Below are 17,506 nucleotides of genomic sequence, written 5' to 3'. Positions count from 1 at the left end.
ATCTGGTGGGAGGGCGTTCTACAGGGCGGGCGCCACAACCGAGAAGGCCCTCTGCCTGGTTCCCTATAACCTCACTTTTCGCAGTGAGGGAACCGCCAGAAGGCCCTCGGAGCTGGACCTCAGTGTCTGGGCTGAACAACACCTCCTTTAAAGCGACAGTGATGTCATTAAAGAGATTGTAAATCCTTAAAACGTTCAGCCAGTCCTGATTTGGGTAGTTAAAATTTTAACTACATATTCTGACATTATTATTTTTTTCTTCTCACTTGCATAAAATTCCTCATCACCTCTTGACTACCAGGCAAGTACTTAAATAAAAGAATATTTTAAACGTTACTTTCCTTGGCATTCATAGAATGATAAAGGTAAAGATAAAGGGACCCCTGACCATTAGGTCCAGTCGTGGCCGACTCTGGGGTTGCGGCGCTCATCTCACTTTATTGGCCGGGGGAGCCGGCGTACAGCTTCCGGGTCATGTGGCCAGCATGACTAAGCCGCTTCTGGCGAACCAGAGCAGCACACGAAAACACCGTTTACCTTTCTGCCAGAGCGGTACCTATTTATCTACTTGCACTCTGAAGTGCTTTCGAACTGCTAGGTTGGCAGGAGCAGGGACCAAGAAACAGGAGCTCACCCCGTTGTGAGGATTCTAACTGCTGACCTTCTGATCGGCAAGTCCTAGGCTCTGTGGTTTAACCTGCGTCTTATTTTAAGTGGCGAAGAGTCTGATAACATTCTGGTGTTCTAACACAACTACAGCCACCCTTTAAAAAAAAAACAACGATAGAAACAAGAAGCAATTTGGCACAGATGCTGGAGAAATGGCTAGCCATTGGTTCAGATCTTCATGTGTGGAAGGTGACCCTGTGCGGACTCTCAATGTCTAGCATATCTCAATGCTTGCAAAAACCCCTATCCAGGCAGAAAAGAGCAACCACACACACATGGTCCCTTTCCAAGGAGCTGGACTGTGGGTTGAGCGATATGGTGACCACTTTGGGTGATTGCTTTAGGATGGAATTACTCCCAAGAGACTGTGATCTACTCCCAGAATTAAAAAAACTGGCAGTGATCTACCCATTGTCATTGGAGGGAGGAGGAGTGTGCTTGGGGTGGGTGGATTGCCCAGAGTTGTTGAGCTACACGATAAGGATCCCGTGATCTACCAGGATCAGCCAGGGATCTACCGGTAGATCACGATCTACTGGTTGGACATCCCTGTGATATACCATACCCTGATTTTCCACACCAAGCCAACGGCAACTATGTGCAGTGTAGAACTAAAGAAATGTGACTCTAGAAAATGTGAAAACCATGGCTAGAGCAAAACAATTGAACAGGAAGCCTGCAATCCCTTGTCATATCCTTCCCAATTTCCTGCTGAAACAAAATATATACTCCAAGGAGAATGCGCTGAGCACACAAAATACAAGATACGTAACAGAGGATATGAAGAGAAGGGGGCAGTTTCAATTGCTGAAAATGACAAGATTCAGTAAAACCCGAACTAATGCCATATTTTAAATCCCTTCTATCAGTTCTAAAATGGTATCGGGGAAGACGCACTGAGGTTTATCACATTATTCTGGTTCATGGATTTCAGATGTAGGCAGAGCAGCACATATTTTCTTCTCCCCAGGGTTCTTCTGCATCATTTACACAGCTCAAAGATTCGCCATTTGTCACTCCCATCTCCCACCAGTTACTTACTATTCCTACTCTTAGGTCTCCACGGCACAGAGACTGCCCTTCTGGAAGCCAGAGTGATGACATTCCCATTCAGATGCTTCTTTAATTAGCTGGCATGCACTGTTTTGCAAAATGGAACGTTTCAAGGAAACAGATACACTCTGTTTCTAAGCCCCAAGAGAAACACAAATATTGAGAGCAAGGGCTCATCAAAACGCAGGGAGAATTATTTCCCAGGCTCGATGTTCAACAAGAACCAGCGGGAACAGGGGAAGAGACATAGCTGTTAGAAGTTCAGACTGCAATATGTTATAGCCATAAGATGGTAATTTAGAAAGCTCTTTGCAGACTAACTAGGTCAGATTGTGTCCAGTACATAAGATCACAAAGTGCACCATGGACAAAGAATTAATGGCTATGCTCCTTCTCAAAACACTAAATCCAGTTACTGAAGCCATATTTCTTTTGTTCATGAGGCCAAAGAGCAAGCACCGCAAAAACCATTTGACTTGGATCCAAGATTCCACAATACAAGCAGAAGGCAATGGTGCCCTCCTATGAATAAGCAGAAATTTCCATCCCTTCCATCCCTTCCCCCCGAAAACTGCTCTGGAATATCCACCAACCTTGTGAAGCCAGAATTTCAGAGCTGTAAAGGAGCAGGCTGCAGTACATGGTCAACCCTTCTGCTCAAGTGGCAGTGCCATCTGCTCACACAAGATCTCTTGATCTTTGTATATTTGGGTGCATTTAAAAAAACAACAACACCCTGTCACCCTGGTCTAGATAGCATTACATCTACCTATTTTTAGACAGATACACAAACATATGCAGACTACATATGTAGATTTATTGCAGGCATCCCCAACCTGCCAGATGTTTTGGCCTACAACTCCCATGATCCCCAGCTAACAGGACCAGTGGTCAGGGATGATGGGAATTGTAGTCCAAAACATCTGGAGGGCCGAAGGTTGGTGATGCCTGATTTATTGGAACATCAGCAAGAAACCACAGTAGAAGAAGAAGAAGAGTTTGGATTTGATATCCCGCCTTTCACTCCCTTTAAGGAGTCTCAAAGCGGCTAACATTCTCCTTTCCCTTCCTCCCCCACAACAAACACTCTGTGAGGTGAGTGGGGCTGAGAGACTTCAAAGAAGTGTGACTGGCCCAAGGTCACCCAGCAGCTGCATGTGGAGGAGCGGAGATGCGAACCCGGTTCCCCAGATTACGAGACTACCGCTCTTAACCACTACACCACACTGGCTCTCATTTGGAAAATGTTTGTGACCCTGTGCGGTGTTGCCACCAACCGAAGCATGATTTCCAAATCTGAACACCCCACAAAGAGTTGCAAAGCACTTCCTTTGGATACTGCACTTTGTAGTAAAGCTTTTGATACTTTGTAAATGATGCATCGCTAAGAATAAAACATGCTTACCTTTAGCGAACATGGGCAGAATATCTGGACTTCCCCAGCTCCATGTGTATTTACTTTCGTTGAAAACAGAATCAAACTCCACTGGGTTTTCTTTCCATCCTGTTAGGGAGACAATTGTTACTGTAGTGTTTTCTAAGGGTGATAACGCGAGTTTGGATACACTGTTGAAGGGAAATAAAGGTAGCATGCACATTTTGAATGAAGACCAGCACTTTTAGCGAGCACTCAAACACATCTGTTTCACCAGGTGAGCACATCATGGGAAACCACAATTGGCTTCAGCATTCCAACACATAACACAGTCAGAAAAATACGCAAACATACAGATATTGCATCTTACAGTATACATGCAGCCTGCCCAAAACAGAAGTTGCATGAGTAGATTTTCATGTATGAAGCAGTTCCTAAGAGCGCAGGATATGTCCAAAGCGGTTTATGTCAACATATTCCACAAATAACTGGAGTACCACTGTTACCCACTTAAATACCATTGTAAATCTCACAGAAGGTCCAATGTGCCAAGTATTTTGCATCTTGCTTCCCAGTGAAATACTTTAAACAGCAAACCAAATTTTGTTTGCCTTTTCTCAGACCCTGAAGAGTAAACTCCACTCATTCCCAAATACCTATGCAAAACTGATACTGTTAAAAGTTGCAATCCTATTCACAAGGAGTAAGTCCCCAATGGGATTACTTTCTCAGTAGACAGGCATGAATGTTGTCACTGTTCATTGTTTCCGGTGGCCAATGAACCTTGAACACTAGCCTTCAAAATGATACTAATTACAGTTCAGCCTAGGCAAATAGTGCACGCAAAAGCTTCCACAACTTTCTAGCACCACGTAGAAAACAGTAGAATAACAGATATATGCCAACTGTCTACTACGCCAAAACAATGTTTGAGTGACCAAAACGCTAATCAGAGACCTGGTAACAAAGTACAAGTCTCACTCTCACATTTTAGACTTTCAAATTTACAGAGCTTGGAGGTATAAGCATGGATCCAAAAATAAGATAACTCAGGAAAGTCCATAGAATGAAAGACTGACACACCGAAAATCATTTCCAAAGGGTCAGAGGACATCTTACACACTGGGATATAGTAAGGGGTCTGCTGAAAGAATTGGCCCAAATTGGGAGGACCTCTGACCCCATACCCTACAGCACACATTGGTCAGGAAACGCTACCAATCCTCCACTGATACTTTTTGGTACAAGTTTATTTACCTTAAGATACAATAATTTTATAGTTAGTAGCCAAATATTCTAAAGCTCAGCCTGTTCATCCAAACAAAATATTTTATGGATAATCAGCATACCTCTTGCAACAGCACTGACGTCTTCGTAAAATCCAGCTATGAGAGCTACATGCCCAGGTCTTGACTCAGTTGGAACGTGAGTATGAGATACTCCCCAGCTGCCTTTGGTTAACATGATATTCCTGGAAATAAGACACAGTGGTAACGCATGCCGTTTTGAAAAGCCCAATCCATGCCTGTAAGGCTCAAAAGGGAAAAGAACAAACAGTGGCCCCACTGCTTAGTTTAAGGAAGCATTTCCACACATGCAACAATCACCATTTCTAAACTATAAGATTCTATGGCTCTTCCTAGAGAAAAACTCTAATTAAATGTTACACAGATTTTACAGTTTCACAATACAAAGCACAATGTGCCCAGGTTTGGGGAGGTTATCACATCCTTCACTTATCCTTAAGAAGTTGGGATTAATATAAAATAGGGGTGGGGAGAAATCTTACAAAGAAGTAACTGGTGCTTTTTAAGATATTTAAAATAAGAACGACTACTGATCAAACCGGACAACCAAGTATATGAAGTGTCTTATTGGTCAAGTCACATTTTTAAATGGCAGAAATAACCTTTTCTAGTTGCAAAATTCCTGTCCCATAGCTAACGAGATTTTTTAAAAAAATAATAATCTCAGGAGTTCGAAGGTGTCAGGGAACTGCCATCAGTGCCGGAGAGAGAGAGCAAAAGCCAGAGGGATTCCAGAGAGCGTCCAGGGATCCGGAGAAGCAGCCCATCTTCTGGGGAAGAGAATCAGCGTAGCACCAGTGGAGAAGGGGGGCAGATGGGGGAAGCGGCAAGGTGGCTCCATGACTCCTCGCCGGAGACCAGCAGGGAGAGTAGGGGTCCTCCGCTGCCCACGCCCTCCTGGCGCAGAAGGCTTTCGCGCAGAGAGAGTAGGAGGAGACTAGGCGTCAAAGAGCTTCTTTGCTGGAAGAAGTTCAAGAAACGCCCACTGACGGATTCTGCCAGCGATTGAGTCAGCCACGGGTGAGTGGCTGTCGGGACAGAAAAGCTTCACTTAGGCAACCCAGCCAGGTGTTTGCACCCGGCCGGGGAGATAAGCACCGGCTTACGCACGAGCAACCCCTAGAACCATTACAGAAGGATTAGGGGAGTATCGTAACAAGAGGAACATACCTAAGGTAGGGAGCATTAGAAATGCCACGGTCATCCACTTCATAAAGCGAATCTGCACGCAGACCATCGGCAACGAAAAGTACTAAGCGCTGTGCAGGTGGTGGCAAGGGAGTCTGGTGGGGAGTCATGCCGTGGACCAGAGGAGAGGTGAAGTAAATGTCAAAAATAGAGATCAGGAACACACAATGTACCAGGAGACCAGTCGCTACAAAGATCTGCATATTCATGGTGAGGGGTTGTCCAGCACTGAAAGAGCAAAACAATTACAGGTGAGGCAAGCGATCGTTTGCTGCATTCGAAGTCTGCATCTGATAATGTTCAGTTTCTGTTAATTGATTCTCATGAAAACTTACAGATTCTGGCTTCACACAATTAACTCAAGGCAGTGTCAATTTACTCTTGGCAGAAAGCCAAGGTCAGCTTGACCTAGAAACTACTTACTCTGATTGGTTAACGACCAGCACTCAACTCTGTTATCTAGGAATGCTAGCACAGTTTGGGTTAGGTGTGTTAGGAGTAGGAGTGCTGTGTATGGTTAAGAGAGAGAGAGAGAGAGAGAGAGAGAGAGAGAGAGAGAGAGAGGGAGAGAGAGAAAGGATTTATTTTGCTTTGTTTTGTATGCAGAAACTCTGCTGGTTTTATTTTTCCTTTTAATAAATCCTGTAAATAGTTATTCTGAGTCTAGCTGACTAGTCATTTCCACCTCAACTAGCTTCTTCGCTGTGCAGGAAAACTCTGCTACGTTTGGGCTAAAGCCATTAGAGCTATGCCTGACACTTCAAAGTTCCATGAGATAATACGTTTTGTGCATTCTTCAGTTTCATAGATAGATTTGTTTTTCAACAAATTAATTGATTGTTTAATTGATCTTTTCACCCCACTCTTCTCAAGTCTGGGGTGATGCCAGGCAAGGTGATCTCGCTCGTACTCCCCCGGGGGCCCCCCCAAAATGAGTTTACCGGGGTTGGCAGGATAGACAATGGTGGGGACAAACACTCAGCCCAGAGCTATATAGTGAAGTGCTGGACAAAGGGGCTGCAACCTCTATCTTCATTTGCCCAGAATGTCTCTGGATCCTGATATCGCTGGCTGCAGAGGTATTCTGGGAGAATGAAGATGATGATGGATCCATCTGTTTTCCTGCTGCCTGACATTAGTTACAGAAGGCTCTGAAGTCTGGCATGTGCCCCACTGTGACAGGTGGTGACATCAAGCCTGTCAAAGCTTCATAACTCAGATCTGTTATCTTTAGACTATCTTTGGCTTGTTTCTCAATGGTCTAGTTTTGGGGTGATGCAAAGTCGAGAGAACAATGCAATTCCTCTGTGATGCACTAGCAGAGGAAATGCCATAGCCTGCTGACCTAGCAGCTCGAAAGCACGCCAGTGCAAGTAGATAAATAGGTACTGCTGTGGCAGGAATGTAAACGGTGTTTCCGTAAGCTCTGGTTTCTGTCACGGTGTTCTGTTGCACCAGAAGCGGTTTAGTCATGCTGGCCAAATGACCCGGAAAGCTGCCTGTAGACAAATGCCAGCTCCCTTGGCCTGAAAGCGAGATGAGCGCCGCAACCCCATATTCGCATTTGACTGGACTCAACCGTCCAGGGGTCCTTTACCTTTTTTTACCTCTCTTTATGTTCTAGGGAGAGTCATAGCCACTACATTGTCATGCGAGAAATGTATTCAGTAAGGCTGGTGTGGAACTGAACCCTATCTGCAAGGAAATCAGCTACATCAACCTTGAGTCAGAGCTGGGTGGAGGCACACAAGCTGAATATGCCCAGTTAATCTCTCTCAAGTCACCAGTTCAAGATCCATTGGCTGTATTTTCTGCAAGATATGAATGAGCTCATACACTCCCCCAGCCCCACTTCCTCCTGCATGGCTGGAAGAAAGGATTGGGAAGCTTTCACTTTCTCTTTTGGTTAACGACATCTTGCTATGTCATCCAAATACAGTGGTACCTCGGGTTACATACGCTTCAGGTTACATACGCTTCAGGTTACAGACTCCACTAACCCAGAAATAGTGCTTCAGGTTAAGAACTTTGCTTCAGGATGAGAACAGAAATCACACGGTGGCAGTGTGGCGGCAGTGGGAGGCCCCATTAGTTAAAGTGGTGCTTCAGGTTAAGAACAGTTTCAGGTTAAGAACAGACCTCCAGAACGAATTAAGTATTTAACCTGAGGTACCACTGTACAGAACTGTGGTTCGAAATGAGTATGGTTAATCTGAACAAGCCCAGCTTCAGAAATCGCAATGTTAAGTTAGCGCGTTTGAAACTAACCAAACTTAATGTTGCGACTTCTGCAGGTGGCTTGTTTAAGCTAACCCTAGTTAGCATTAGCCATAGTTTGCTGGGTTTGGACAACATGGCAGGACACAGTTAAACAGAAGCACAGCGAGAAGCTTCTGAATTCCTCCCAGCTGCATAAGGCGGCAGAAAGATAGAATGTGCAAGCATAGGAAAGGAGAAAGCTCATTCACATATGAATGTCAGTGGGATGTTTGAATGCAGCCAGTAGACTTGAATCCCCATTGTACATACCACCATTCCTTGCAAAAAATTTAACTTAAGAGAAAGAAAGAGAGAAGCAACAGAGCAAAGAAAGTTGTATGAAGAAGACACTTCTCTCCAGGCAATTCTATTACTCCCTGACAGGAGTACTTCTTTCTTCTATTCCTTTCATTTAATTAGACCAGGCATGCCCAAAGTCCATTTCAGGGGCCTATTCTGGCCTGCTGGTTAAATCTTAAAAAAAGCTCAACAACTTTAATCCTAAAAAAAAAAAAAAGCTCAAGAACTTCAATCCTAAAAATAGGTCAACAACTTTGGTTGGCCCTTTGGTTGGCCCCCACAGCCCTTCACTTCATCAAATCTGGCCCTCTTTGAAAAAAGTTTGGACACCACTGCTTATAGGCCAATCTATTGCCTAAGAAGATTTGTGCCTGCTATAGAACCTGTAGTCCTTTGCTGAATCAGGTCCTCCAAGATGAATGGAAATGTCAACATAATGAGGCAAAATGCAGACCTATTTCCCCCCAAAGCCACCATATCCAACACTGCCGCTCTTTGAACATTTAAAACTCACAATACTTGGGGATGCTGAGATTGCCTTTTATTTTTAAAAGATAGAGAAAACAACAAAATATAAATATTTATGAAATATGCAACCATTTGTTTCCTATTCCTATTTATGCTTTCAATATACGGAGAAACATATACAAAATGTAATTCAGCTGACTATATTATGCTGGTGTACAAGTATATTTAAAGGCGTCAAGGAATGACGGTAAAAACACTTTAGTCATTTCTTTCAAAAGGAGCGTGCTCCAGTGAGCATTATATGCCTGTTGTATATAATTTAAGAGAATCTAATGAAAATGCGTTTTCAGTAAGCATGTGTCATGGCACGCGTATTACAAAAGGGTATGATTAGAAGCTATTCTTTCAGCTGACAGGATTATTTTTAATCAAAAATGTATTCCGTAGTATTTAATTTAGACTGTCGGAGAGATATGAAAACAATTCATCCATAAATAAATTGAAAACAGGAATAGTTTTATGGAAAACTATTAAGTTGACACAACCATATTGTTCAGCACTAAGGACGCCCCTGTATGTTAACCAAGTTTTGAGCTAGAATAATACTTTCAGATTTACTTTCTCTCATCATCATATACAGATCATTTCAACAACATTAAAATTTTGTACCACTGCTACTTCCCCCACTCCCCGCAATGTTCTAGGCATAATCATGTGGTCTTCCCCCCGCCTTTGATTAGGTAAACGAGCATGAACAAATTTGCATGATCCAAATAATCTGTCGTATAATGCAGTTTATAAGACATAATTTCCATAGGCTTTCACATTTAAATGTGTTTTGGTAACTTGTTCATCTGTTTAAAATTACCATACAGTCAAGATTTTCAATGAGCATTTTGTACATTACAATAACAAATGTCATCTGCTTTAAGATGTAAATGTGGCTCAGCAATGCAGAAGCAAACCTAAGGCAAAAAGCTCCCCCTGAGAATTGAACATTTTATTGTCAAGTTAACTCTCTGCACCAGGAATCCCTACGCAAAATCTTGAAGGGATAAATATGATTATCTGCTGTCCTGGCTTGTAGGTCACAAAGCGTCTTAAGACTCTTTTTAACTTCCTGCTACACTTCTTAGACGGCAGGATGGGATATTCAACTCCGCCTCTGAGGCAGCCCTGATAACAGGGCATAGCAAGGCCTGGAAGTTATTCTCATTAGCACAACTCTGAATTCAGCTAAGACTGAAACAATATTTGGCTGAAAAGGTCCATAAAGCTGCAGATTAAAAAGGAGTATGGAACACTAACCATGAATGGACCTTCTAGGTTAGGACAGGAATGTTGCAGATTGTATGGCTGGGATGCGCCAAAGGCAGAGCCATGAAATTTGACAGATTTCCTATTATTTTCCTCTAGTTTTGCTTTCCATTCCATCCATGGCCGAGCATAAAACACACACGAAAACAAGATGAAACTGGGTGACTGTGTTCCTCTGAGGAGAGAATGTTGTGTGGAGCTTATCTCCCAATGGGACCATCAGCTAAGGGACATAAGATCTACCAGTAATTGGTAGTGTGGAGGGTTGAGGACCAAGTGGCCTTGCAAACATCTGCAATACATGTGTTTGTGGACAGGGTAAAGTGGGCTGTGATGTGCTGGGGAGTGGGAGGGAGCTGTGCCTCCTAGGCGTGGGCAATGCATACCTTAATCCACCAGCTGACAGAGAAAGAGGCTGCCTTTCCTAGAGAAGTGGGAGAAGAAGACACAAGGATGGAGTCAAAGAGGCCAAGAGCCTCTGTTCTGACAGGGTAGTCTTTCAGAGCCCTGTGTATGACTAGGCTGTGCCAGAGTTGTCCCATAAATGCAGAGATCTGGGGCAAAAAAAAGCTGAAGGTCCTGTTACTGGGCCCTATGAAATGGAGAATTTACTTTCGGGACGAAGGAAGTGTTAGCACAAAAACACTATCCTGTCCTTGTGGAAAGTGTGAAGATTTGTAGTTATGGGAGTACAGTGGTACCTCAGGTTACATACGTTTCAGGTTACAGACTCTGCTAACCCAGAAATAGTACCTCGGGTTAAGAATTTTGCTTCAGGATGAGAACAGAAATTGTGCTCCGGCGGCGCAGAAGTGGGAGGCCCCATTAGCTTAAGTGGTGCTTCAGGTTAAGAACAGTTTCAGGTTAAGAACGGACCTCCGGAATGAATTAAGTACTTAACCTGAGGTACCACTGTACTGAACCTTGCTGTCCCCTCTGTTCTGCATGAGAGTGTGAGTTCAAGAATCCTTGGTGTTGCAACACTGAGGACTGCCACTGCTTGCCTCTTAAGGGTGTTAGGCCTAAGTCCTTGGCCAAGGCCCTGTTGTAGGAAACAAAGATCCTTGACTCTGGCCTTCTAATGGTTTCCACATGGTCTTGGAGATTCTGATGGTTGAGGCTTTCCTAGGGTGCTGATCACAGTAGGTGAGGTGCCAAGCTTGGTGAGGTGTGTGGCTAGGTAGAGACAGGTGGCTTAGGGATGAACAACAAGACCTTGGTGAAGCTGGTCTTTTTTTTAAGAGGGAGACACCCAAGTGGAATTGCTGCTAGATGAAGGATCTCAAGTAACCACTTGTACACTTGCCTTCCCATAACTCTACGATGGGAGACTTAACTGCTGAGGACAATAATCGTATAGTTAAGATAATATACTCACCAGACCAATGAAGAGAGTTGCGTTGAAACTCAGCCCACAGTCATTGCTTGTTTTCTGCCATCTGCCCTAGTCCAGATCATACAAGGGGAAAAAATGAGCTTGGGGTGGAGCTCTCCATGTTTTTCCTTATGGGGGAGCTCACCTAATGTGGTGGTGGTGGAGAAGGAAAGGGGGTGTTTGGGCAGGTGAGTGAAAAATAAATCTATTTCCAATTTAAATGACTTCCAGATGCCTTGACCTACCTGATCATACAGTGACATACTGACACAGTGGTACCTCAGGTTACATACACTTCAGGTTACATACACTTCAGGGTACAGACTCCGCTAACCCAGAAATATTACCTCAGGTTAAGAACTTTGCTTCAGGATGAGAACAGAAATCATGCTCCGGCGGCGCGGCGGCAGCAGGAGGCCCCATTAGCTAAAGTGGTGATTCAGGTTAAGAACAGTTTCAGGTTAAGAACGGACCTCCGGAACGAATTAAGTACTTAACCTGAGGTACCACTGTATGCCTGAACTTCTATTTCTACCAACAGTCTCCTTCATAGAATACAAACAGTGCAGAAAACACTGTCGTGTGCACTGAACACCACTAGGGGATGCAGTTGCTAAGAAATTGCTTTCTAAAAAATTAGCATCTAACATTTAGGTAGTCCAAACATTACAATTTCAAGCTTTCTATTAATTGCATAAGACCTTAGACTCTACCCTATAGTGCAGTTGGGGAAGGGCCATAGTTCAGTGCTAGAGCGACTGTCTTGCATGTAGAAGTTCCCAAGTTCAATCCCACAGTGGCATCTGCAGCCCTGGCTGGGAATGTTTCCCGTCTGAAAGCCTGGATAGCTGCTGCCAGTCTGTGCGGACAATGCTAGGCCAGATGGATCAATGGCCTCAGTTAGTATACAGCTGTTTCCTGTGTTAGCTGCGTTGGTTAGAGCATGGTGCTGATGATGCCAAGGTCATGGGCCAAGAGGTCTTCGATTCCTGCATTGCAGGGGGCTGCACCAGAGATCCTCAGGGTCCCTTCCAACTCTACAATTCTGTGATGCTGTGTTCCATGATCTGTGAGTTCTGTTCCCCTTAACAGCCTTATTTATTTGGTTATTTTGCTTTGAAGTATATATAAGACTACTCTGAGGTTTTTATTATTATTATTATTTATTGGATTTATATACTGCCCTATACCCAGAGGTCTTGGGGCGGTTCACAGAGCAAAGGGCAGCTCACAGGACAATCTGAGGTTTTGATCCTTAAAGTGCGCTGGCAGCCACTGCAGCTAAAAAACCCTGTTCTTTGAACGAAGCTTCTGTTAACAGGAGTGCTTAATGTCTTATTGTCTTTTTATATTATGCCCCAAAGAGGCTGGGGCAACCCAGTCAGATGGGCGGCATATAAGTAAAAATAAATAAATATATTATTATTATTATTATTATTATTATTTATTCTGCCAGGACACAAAATGGCAGCCCAGGCTTTGATGTATTCAAAGCTGCGGGGTGGGTGCACCAAGCTCTGGGCCCTCCAGAGTAGTCTTATATATACTTCAGACCCCCCTCATGCAGCAGATCTAAACCAGAGTTGGATTTAGGGGAACGCAATCTTTCCGTGCGCTGCTCTGGTTCGCCAGAAGCAGCTTAGACATGCTGGCCACATGACCTGGAAGCTGTACGCCAGCTCCCTCAGCCAATAAAGCAAGATGAGTGCCGCAACCCCAGAGTTGGCCACAATGGTCAGGGGTCCCTTTACCTTTAATCAGTTCAGTAGCACTTGGCCCAGAACCTCAGGGATGCCGCGACCATGATGCAGAATGGAAAGTGAGAGGTAGGTGGGATACTGAATTTTGGGGCCCCACAGGGCGCCACTGACCCCAAGGTCTGCTACTGTCTAAACACTCTTCCCTCCCCCAACCAGTGACTAGCAATGGTGAGGATGACAAGCACTGGGGAGCAAGCAGAAGAAGTAAAAAAGGGGGAGAAAAATGGAGGGCAAAGAACTGAGTGGAGGTCCCGAGAAAGGAGATAAAGTATTCATGGGCTCCAAGAAGACAGAGGCGAAGGTGGAAGAGGGTGGGCGAGTAGGGAACCAAGCACAAAACACATTCCAGAAAGGCTACAGATGAGAACCAGTTTTTCTCAGAGGGGATAAAGGATCCCAATCCCCCAGCCCCCAACAGCAGGCAGTGATGGGAGAGAGGACCCTGCCCCGATCCTTCGTTTGGCAAGAGGCGTCATCCCCCATCAGCAACATCTGGCAAACAGCCTTTCATGAGATGTCAGGGGGGAGTCTGAGGAATCAGTGGGTTTCCTGGGTGGGGAGATGCGGAAACGAGGAGAACAAGCCCCATTTACATCCGACCCCCAGCCAAAGCGTGGTCGCCTGCGAGTGGGGTGGGGCGCGGGGTCTCGCGCGCAGACACGCGACCTCCTCCACTACTCACACGTTCGGAAGCCGGCGCTTCTGCACCCTTACCAGGCATCCCGGCGCGCGTCAAAGGGCCTCGGGAAAGGCATCGCGAGATCCCCGGTGAAAGGGAGCGAGGAGGAGGAAGAGGGAAAAAGTGTCCTCCCCCGTCAATCATGCATCTTGCATGTCCACGATGCACAGGTGGAGCCCAATGGGACAGGTGTGCACCCTCCTGCTCACCCCCTGTGCCTCCAGAGAGAGAAACGTGAAGAGTATAACGCACGTCGACTCTCACAAACCTCGTGCTCGGTTTTTTGAAATAGCCGTTTTGCACTTTGGGAGAAAGAGTAGTTTGCAACCAAACTATTGTTTGCTCCCATAACTATGGGGTGGGTTTGAAGTTGACCACAACCCAGTTTGGTGCAACTGTCAGATCGGAAACCAAAAGGCTTCATATGCACCTGATCAATTTCTGCACTGGATTTCGGCCAGGAAGGGATAAAACACACCGGCGCTTGTGGTGATGGCTGCAAAAGTAATTCTAATTAAACCGCCACATTCCCTTTCCCCCCGCTGAATATTAAATTCCTTCCGAGATTCAAACCTCAAGCCAAAGCTTGCATTTATTTAAATACAAACACTCTGGAGTTTTTGTTTCTTTACCCCTCTCAGTCTCCGCTTCAGCACAGTCCTGACATTTCAGGGCTGTAAAAAAAAAAAAGCAGCATTCACCTGCCCGACCTACAATGTAGGAATAATAATAATAATGGACTACAATGCATCCCGGCCACCACCGTCACACCGATGCAACACAAGGGGAACAAACATGGTCTCTGCATCCTCGGTTTTTTGTTTTTTGGGGGGGTTTTGCATTGTTTTGAGAAAAAAGGGTATCTACCGCCTGAAATAAGACGCAGGATGCAATCTCATGTCAGGTAGTCCAGCGGGCCTTCTTCATAGGCAAGCGAGTTAAAACAGATATGATATGAATATGTATTTGCTTCTACCTTTTTTCCTCTTCTTTTTCTGAGCAACCCTAAAGCCTTGCTTTTTTTTCCTCTGTGGGCTCGTGGTTGTTTTCAAGCAGCTGCCGATTTCTCCCCACGAGGAAGAAAAGGGGAACAGCGCCCACGCCGACCAAACGAAACCTCTCGTATGCCCAGAAAACAAGATGAGCCGCCCCCTCTGGTACTTTCGAAAGTCTGTACCGCTCCGCGAGGACGCCGGAGACCGGAAGCATCCGGGCGGCAACTCTCGCGAGAGGCGAGACCAGGAAGAAGCTGTGAGCTCTGAGGAGGGAGGAGGAGGAGGAGGCGGGCGGTTGGTGGGCGCCGTCGGCTGCTGTGGTAACGGGGCTCTTTCGGGGGAGGGGGGAGCGCTGCTTGGGGCGCCTCCCCTGCTCCCAAGATGGCGGCGGCGGGGGCTGCTGGGGTGAACCCTTTCCTCAGCGACTCCGAGGAGTCGGACCCCGACGAGGCCCGGCCCGGCGGTGGCGGAGGCAGCAGCAGCAGCGACCCCGGCGGCGGAACGGCCGCTCCGCTCCCGCTGCCTTCGTCGGCCTGCTCTTCGCCGCCGCCGCCCCTTCAGCAACAGCAGCATCAGCATCTGCCCTTGCCGCCTCCCTCCTCCCTGCAGGCCGAGGAGCCGCCTCGGGTCCCCGTGGACGCCCTGGCGGCTCAGCTGCTGCGCGACCAGTTCGTGCTGACGGCGCTGGAGCTGCACGCGGAGCTGCTGGAGAGCGGCCGGGAGCTGCCCCGCCTGAGGGATTACTTCTCCAACCCGGGCAACTTCGAGCGCCAGGGAGGAGGCTGCGCAGGGGGGGCGACGACGACGGCGCCCACCCCGCCGGCCTCGGCGGCCCCGGGGCTACTGGCGGGGGCCGGAGTAGGGAAGGAGCCCGGCGCAGCAGGACAGCTCCGTAAGTTTGTTTGTGGAGGGAAACAAATAAAATAATAAAATAAAATGTAGCTCAGTTCCGCCGACTCGGTCCTTGGTTGACCTTGGCGAGTTGTTTTGGTTTCGATGCACTCCTCCTTTTTTTGCCTCCGATGAGCACCTGTCAGTTGTGGCAGGGAAGGAGGTGAGGCGGGCGGGGTTTTTGAAAGCAAGCGGTGGGTTTGGCACGTGTAAGATAATGCCCGAGTTGGGCTCACTCCGCTGCACCCAACCCCCTAATGCCCTGCTTAAATTAGGTCATTAAGTTAGCACCATCATATAGTTCAGCATCAGTGCTTTTTTTCCTAGGGAAAAGGGGGGTGGGGAACTCACCATGAAGTTTTTTGCAGGGCCCACACACCCAACTCAAGCAGACAATGACCAGGATTAGAATTGGCTACAACTTTATTACAGATATAGGTGGATATTTGGCTCAGGCATTGGGTGTATGTCCATTCCAGCCCCCCCCCAAAAAAAAGACTCCAAAAAAATTATTAAAATTTTTAAAGGTAAGGGAACTCAGTTTCCTCATGTTCCTGCTAAAAAATACTTTTAAAAAACCCTGGCCACACTTAGGGAGCTGTCCTGTAAACAAGGAGCTGGTATGAATGAGCTACTCAGTTCAGCAGTGGGGCTACTGCTAGCGGAGCCCACCTAAGCCTGGTAGAGAGAAAACAAACTTTTAAAGTAGTGCTTCAGATGCACCACCCTTTTTGATGCCTTAACTTAATGCCAGCTTGCCAAGTCACATGACTGAGCTGAGGATCCATCCTCTGTGGTCCTGCCTCTGCCATACTGCTTTGTCAGGGCTTACCCCAGTTTAAGAGCCTCTGAGCTCTGCTCAGCCAGCTAGGTCCCAGCTCTCCTGGGATGAGAGAGATGATATTCCCTGGCTAAGTCCAAGGAGTAAGTAGTTAAGAGAGTATAACTACCTCCCAGCTCAGCCAGAGCTCTGCAGGAGCCTAACCCTCACATCCCAATAGATCTTGCTATAGAGGAAGAACTTGCCTTAGTGGGAAGATGGGTTGTGTGATAGTACTATTAAGACTGGAACCCTATGCATACTTACCTGGGTATAAGTCCCATTTAACTCAATGGAAATTACTTCTGAGGAAATATAGGTTGGGTTGCAGGTCATCAGCCTTCATGTAGGTATATTACTTTGACAGGGTTGCTGGGTCAGAGGCTATTGCTTCTAAACATTAATGATGCTAGATTATTGTAGTCGTTGCCATCTTCTTATAGCATCTGTTTTTAACAGTATAGAATTGGATGTACATGCTGATTATTCACACATCTGCAGAGGTGACAAGAATAGCCATGACTATTCCTGATCTGTGTGGGTTTTGCTTTCTTTTTGAAAGGCTAGATATTGGGTCGGGTCGGGTTCTTCTGAATCACTTTCTACCTTATAAAAGTGAAAACTGACTCCCCTGTCACTTGCAGTTTGGTGCTGAATCACCAAGCCAGGGTTATCAGGAAAACCCAAGGAATCATAACCAGTTAACATTGGGTTAGATCCAGGCTCCTGCTCTTCCAATGGGGCCTCTTCTTCCTCCCCTTCCTCCTACAGCCTTCATGTGCTTCCAGAATTTGCTTTGGAGGGCTGAGGAACGTTCCAGAGCAGACATTGGGAGCATTCAAGGTGCTGGAGCAGGGAAGAAGGCTAAACTAGAAGTCTCATTGTGAAGTGGATTTCCATTGTGCAAGTGGGCAGTCATCATTGGATGTTGCTCTTTATATCACAATAGTAGTTGGCCAAATAGAAAACACTGTGTTCATATTACTTGCTTTGTGTTTAGTTCCTTTAAATAACTGGCATGATGTTGTTTCATTGCACCCATGAAACAGT

The 17,506-nt window shown here is 46.0% G+C and overlaps 2 protein-coding genes across 15 annotated transcripts in view; one reads left to right on the top strand and one right to left on the bottom strand.

Annotated features, from left to right (window-relative positions):
- The window catches only part of PIGN (phosphatidylinositol glycan anchor biosynthesis class N), an 89,123-nt gene extending 74,164 nt beyond the window's left edge, over positions 1-14,959 (bottom strand). Inside the window, exons 1-5 of one of the 8 annotated variants that reach the window (XR_008331574.1) lie at positions 14,727-14,959; positions 11,315-11,380; positions 5,575-5,820; positions 4,447-4,568; positions 3,128-3,226 (exon numbers count right to left, since the gene is read on the bottom strand). Coding sequence is in view for 7 of the 8 variants with exons in the window: in XM_053397076.1 (XP_053253051.1) it covers positions 3,128-3,226; positions 4,447-4,568; positions 5,575-5,801 (448 nt within the window). In the remaining variant the exon portion in view is untranslated. Of the gene's footprint in view, positions 1-3,127; positions 3,227-4,446; positions 4,569-5,574; positions 5,821-11,314; positions 11,381-13,753; positions 14,026-14,726 lie in introns of those variants that run through there. The other 7 variants (XM_053397076.1, XM_053397068.1, XM_053397072.1 and 4 more) reach the window with 7 other exon arrangements.
- Positions 14,960-15,028: 69 nt separating this feature from the next.
- RELCH (RAB11 binding and LisH domain, coiled-coil and HEAT repeat containing) overlaps positions 15,029-17,506 on the top strand; it is a 67,294-nt gene continuing 64,816 nt past the window's right edge. For 3 of the 7 annotated variants that reach the window (XM_053397064.1, XM_053397063.1, XM_053397061.1), the window contains exon 1: positions 15,030-15,637. In XM_053397064.1, coding sequence (XP_053253039.1) covers positions 15,127-15,637 — 511 coding nt within the window. In that variant the 5' untranslated portion in view covers positions 15,030-15,126. Of the gene's footprint in view, positions 15,638-17,506 lie in introns of all 7 variants that reach the window. The other 4 variants (XM_053397065.1, XM_053397066.1, XM_053397067.1 and 1 more) reach the window with 2 other exon arrangements.

This window comes from Podarcis raffonei, chromosome 7, assembly GCF_027172205.1.
Source record: "Podarcis raffonei isolate rPodRaf1 chromosome 7, rPodRaf1.pri, whole genome shotgun sequence".
Taxonomy (NCBI): Eukaryota; Metazoa; Chordata; class Lepidosauria; order Squamata; family Lacertidae; genus Podarcis; species Podarcis raffonei.
The sequence above is the reverse complement of the archived record's forward strand: the minus strand, read 5'-3'. Positions and strand labels throughout refer to the sequence as shown.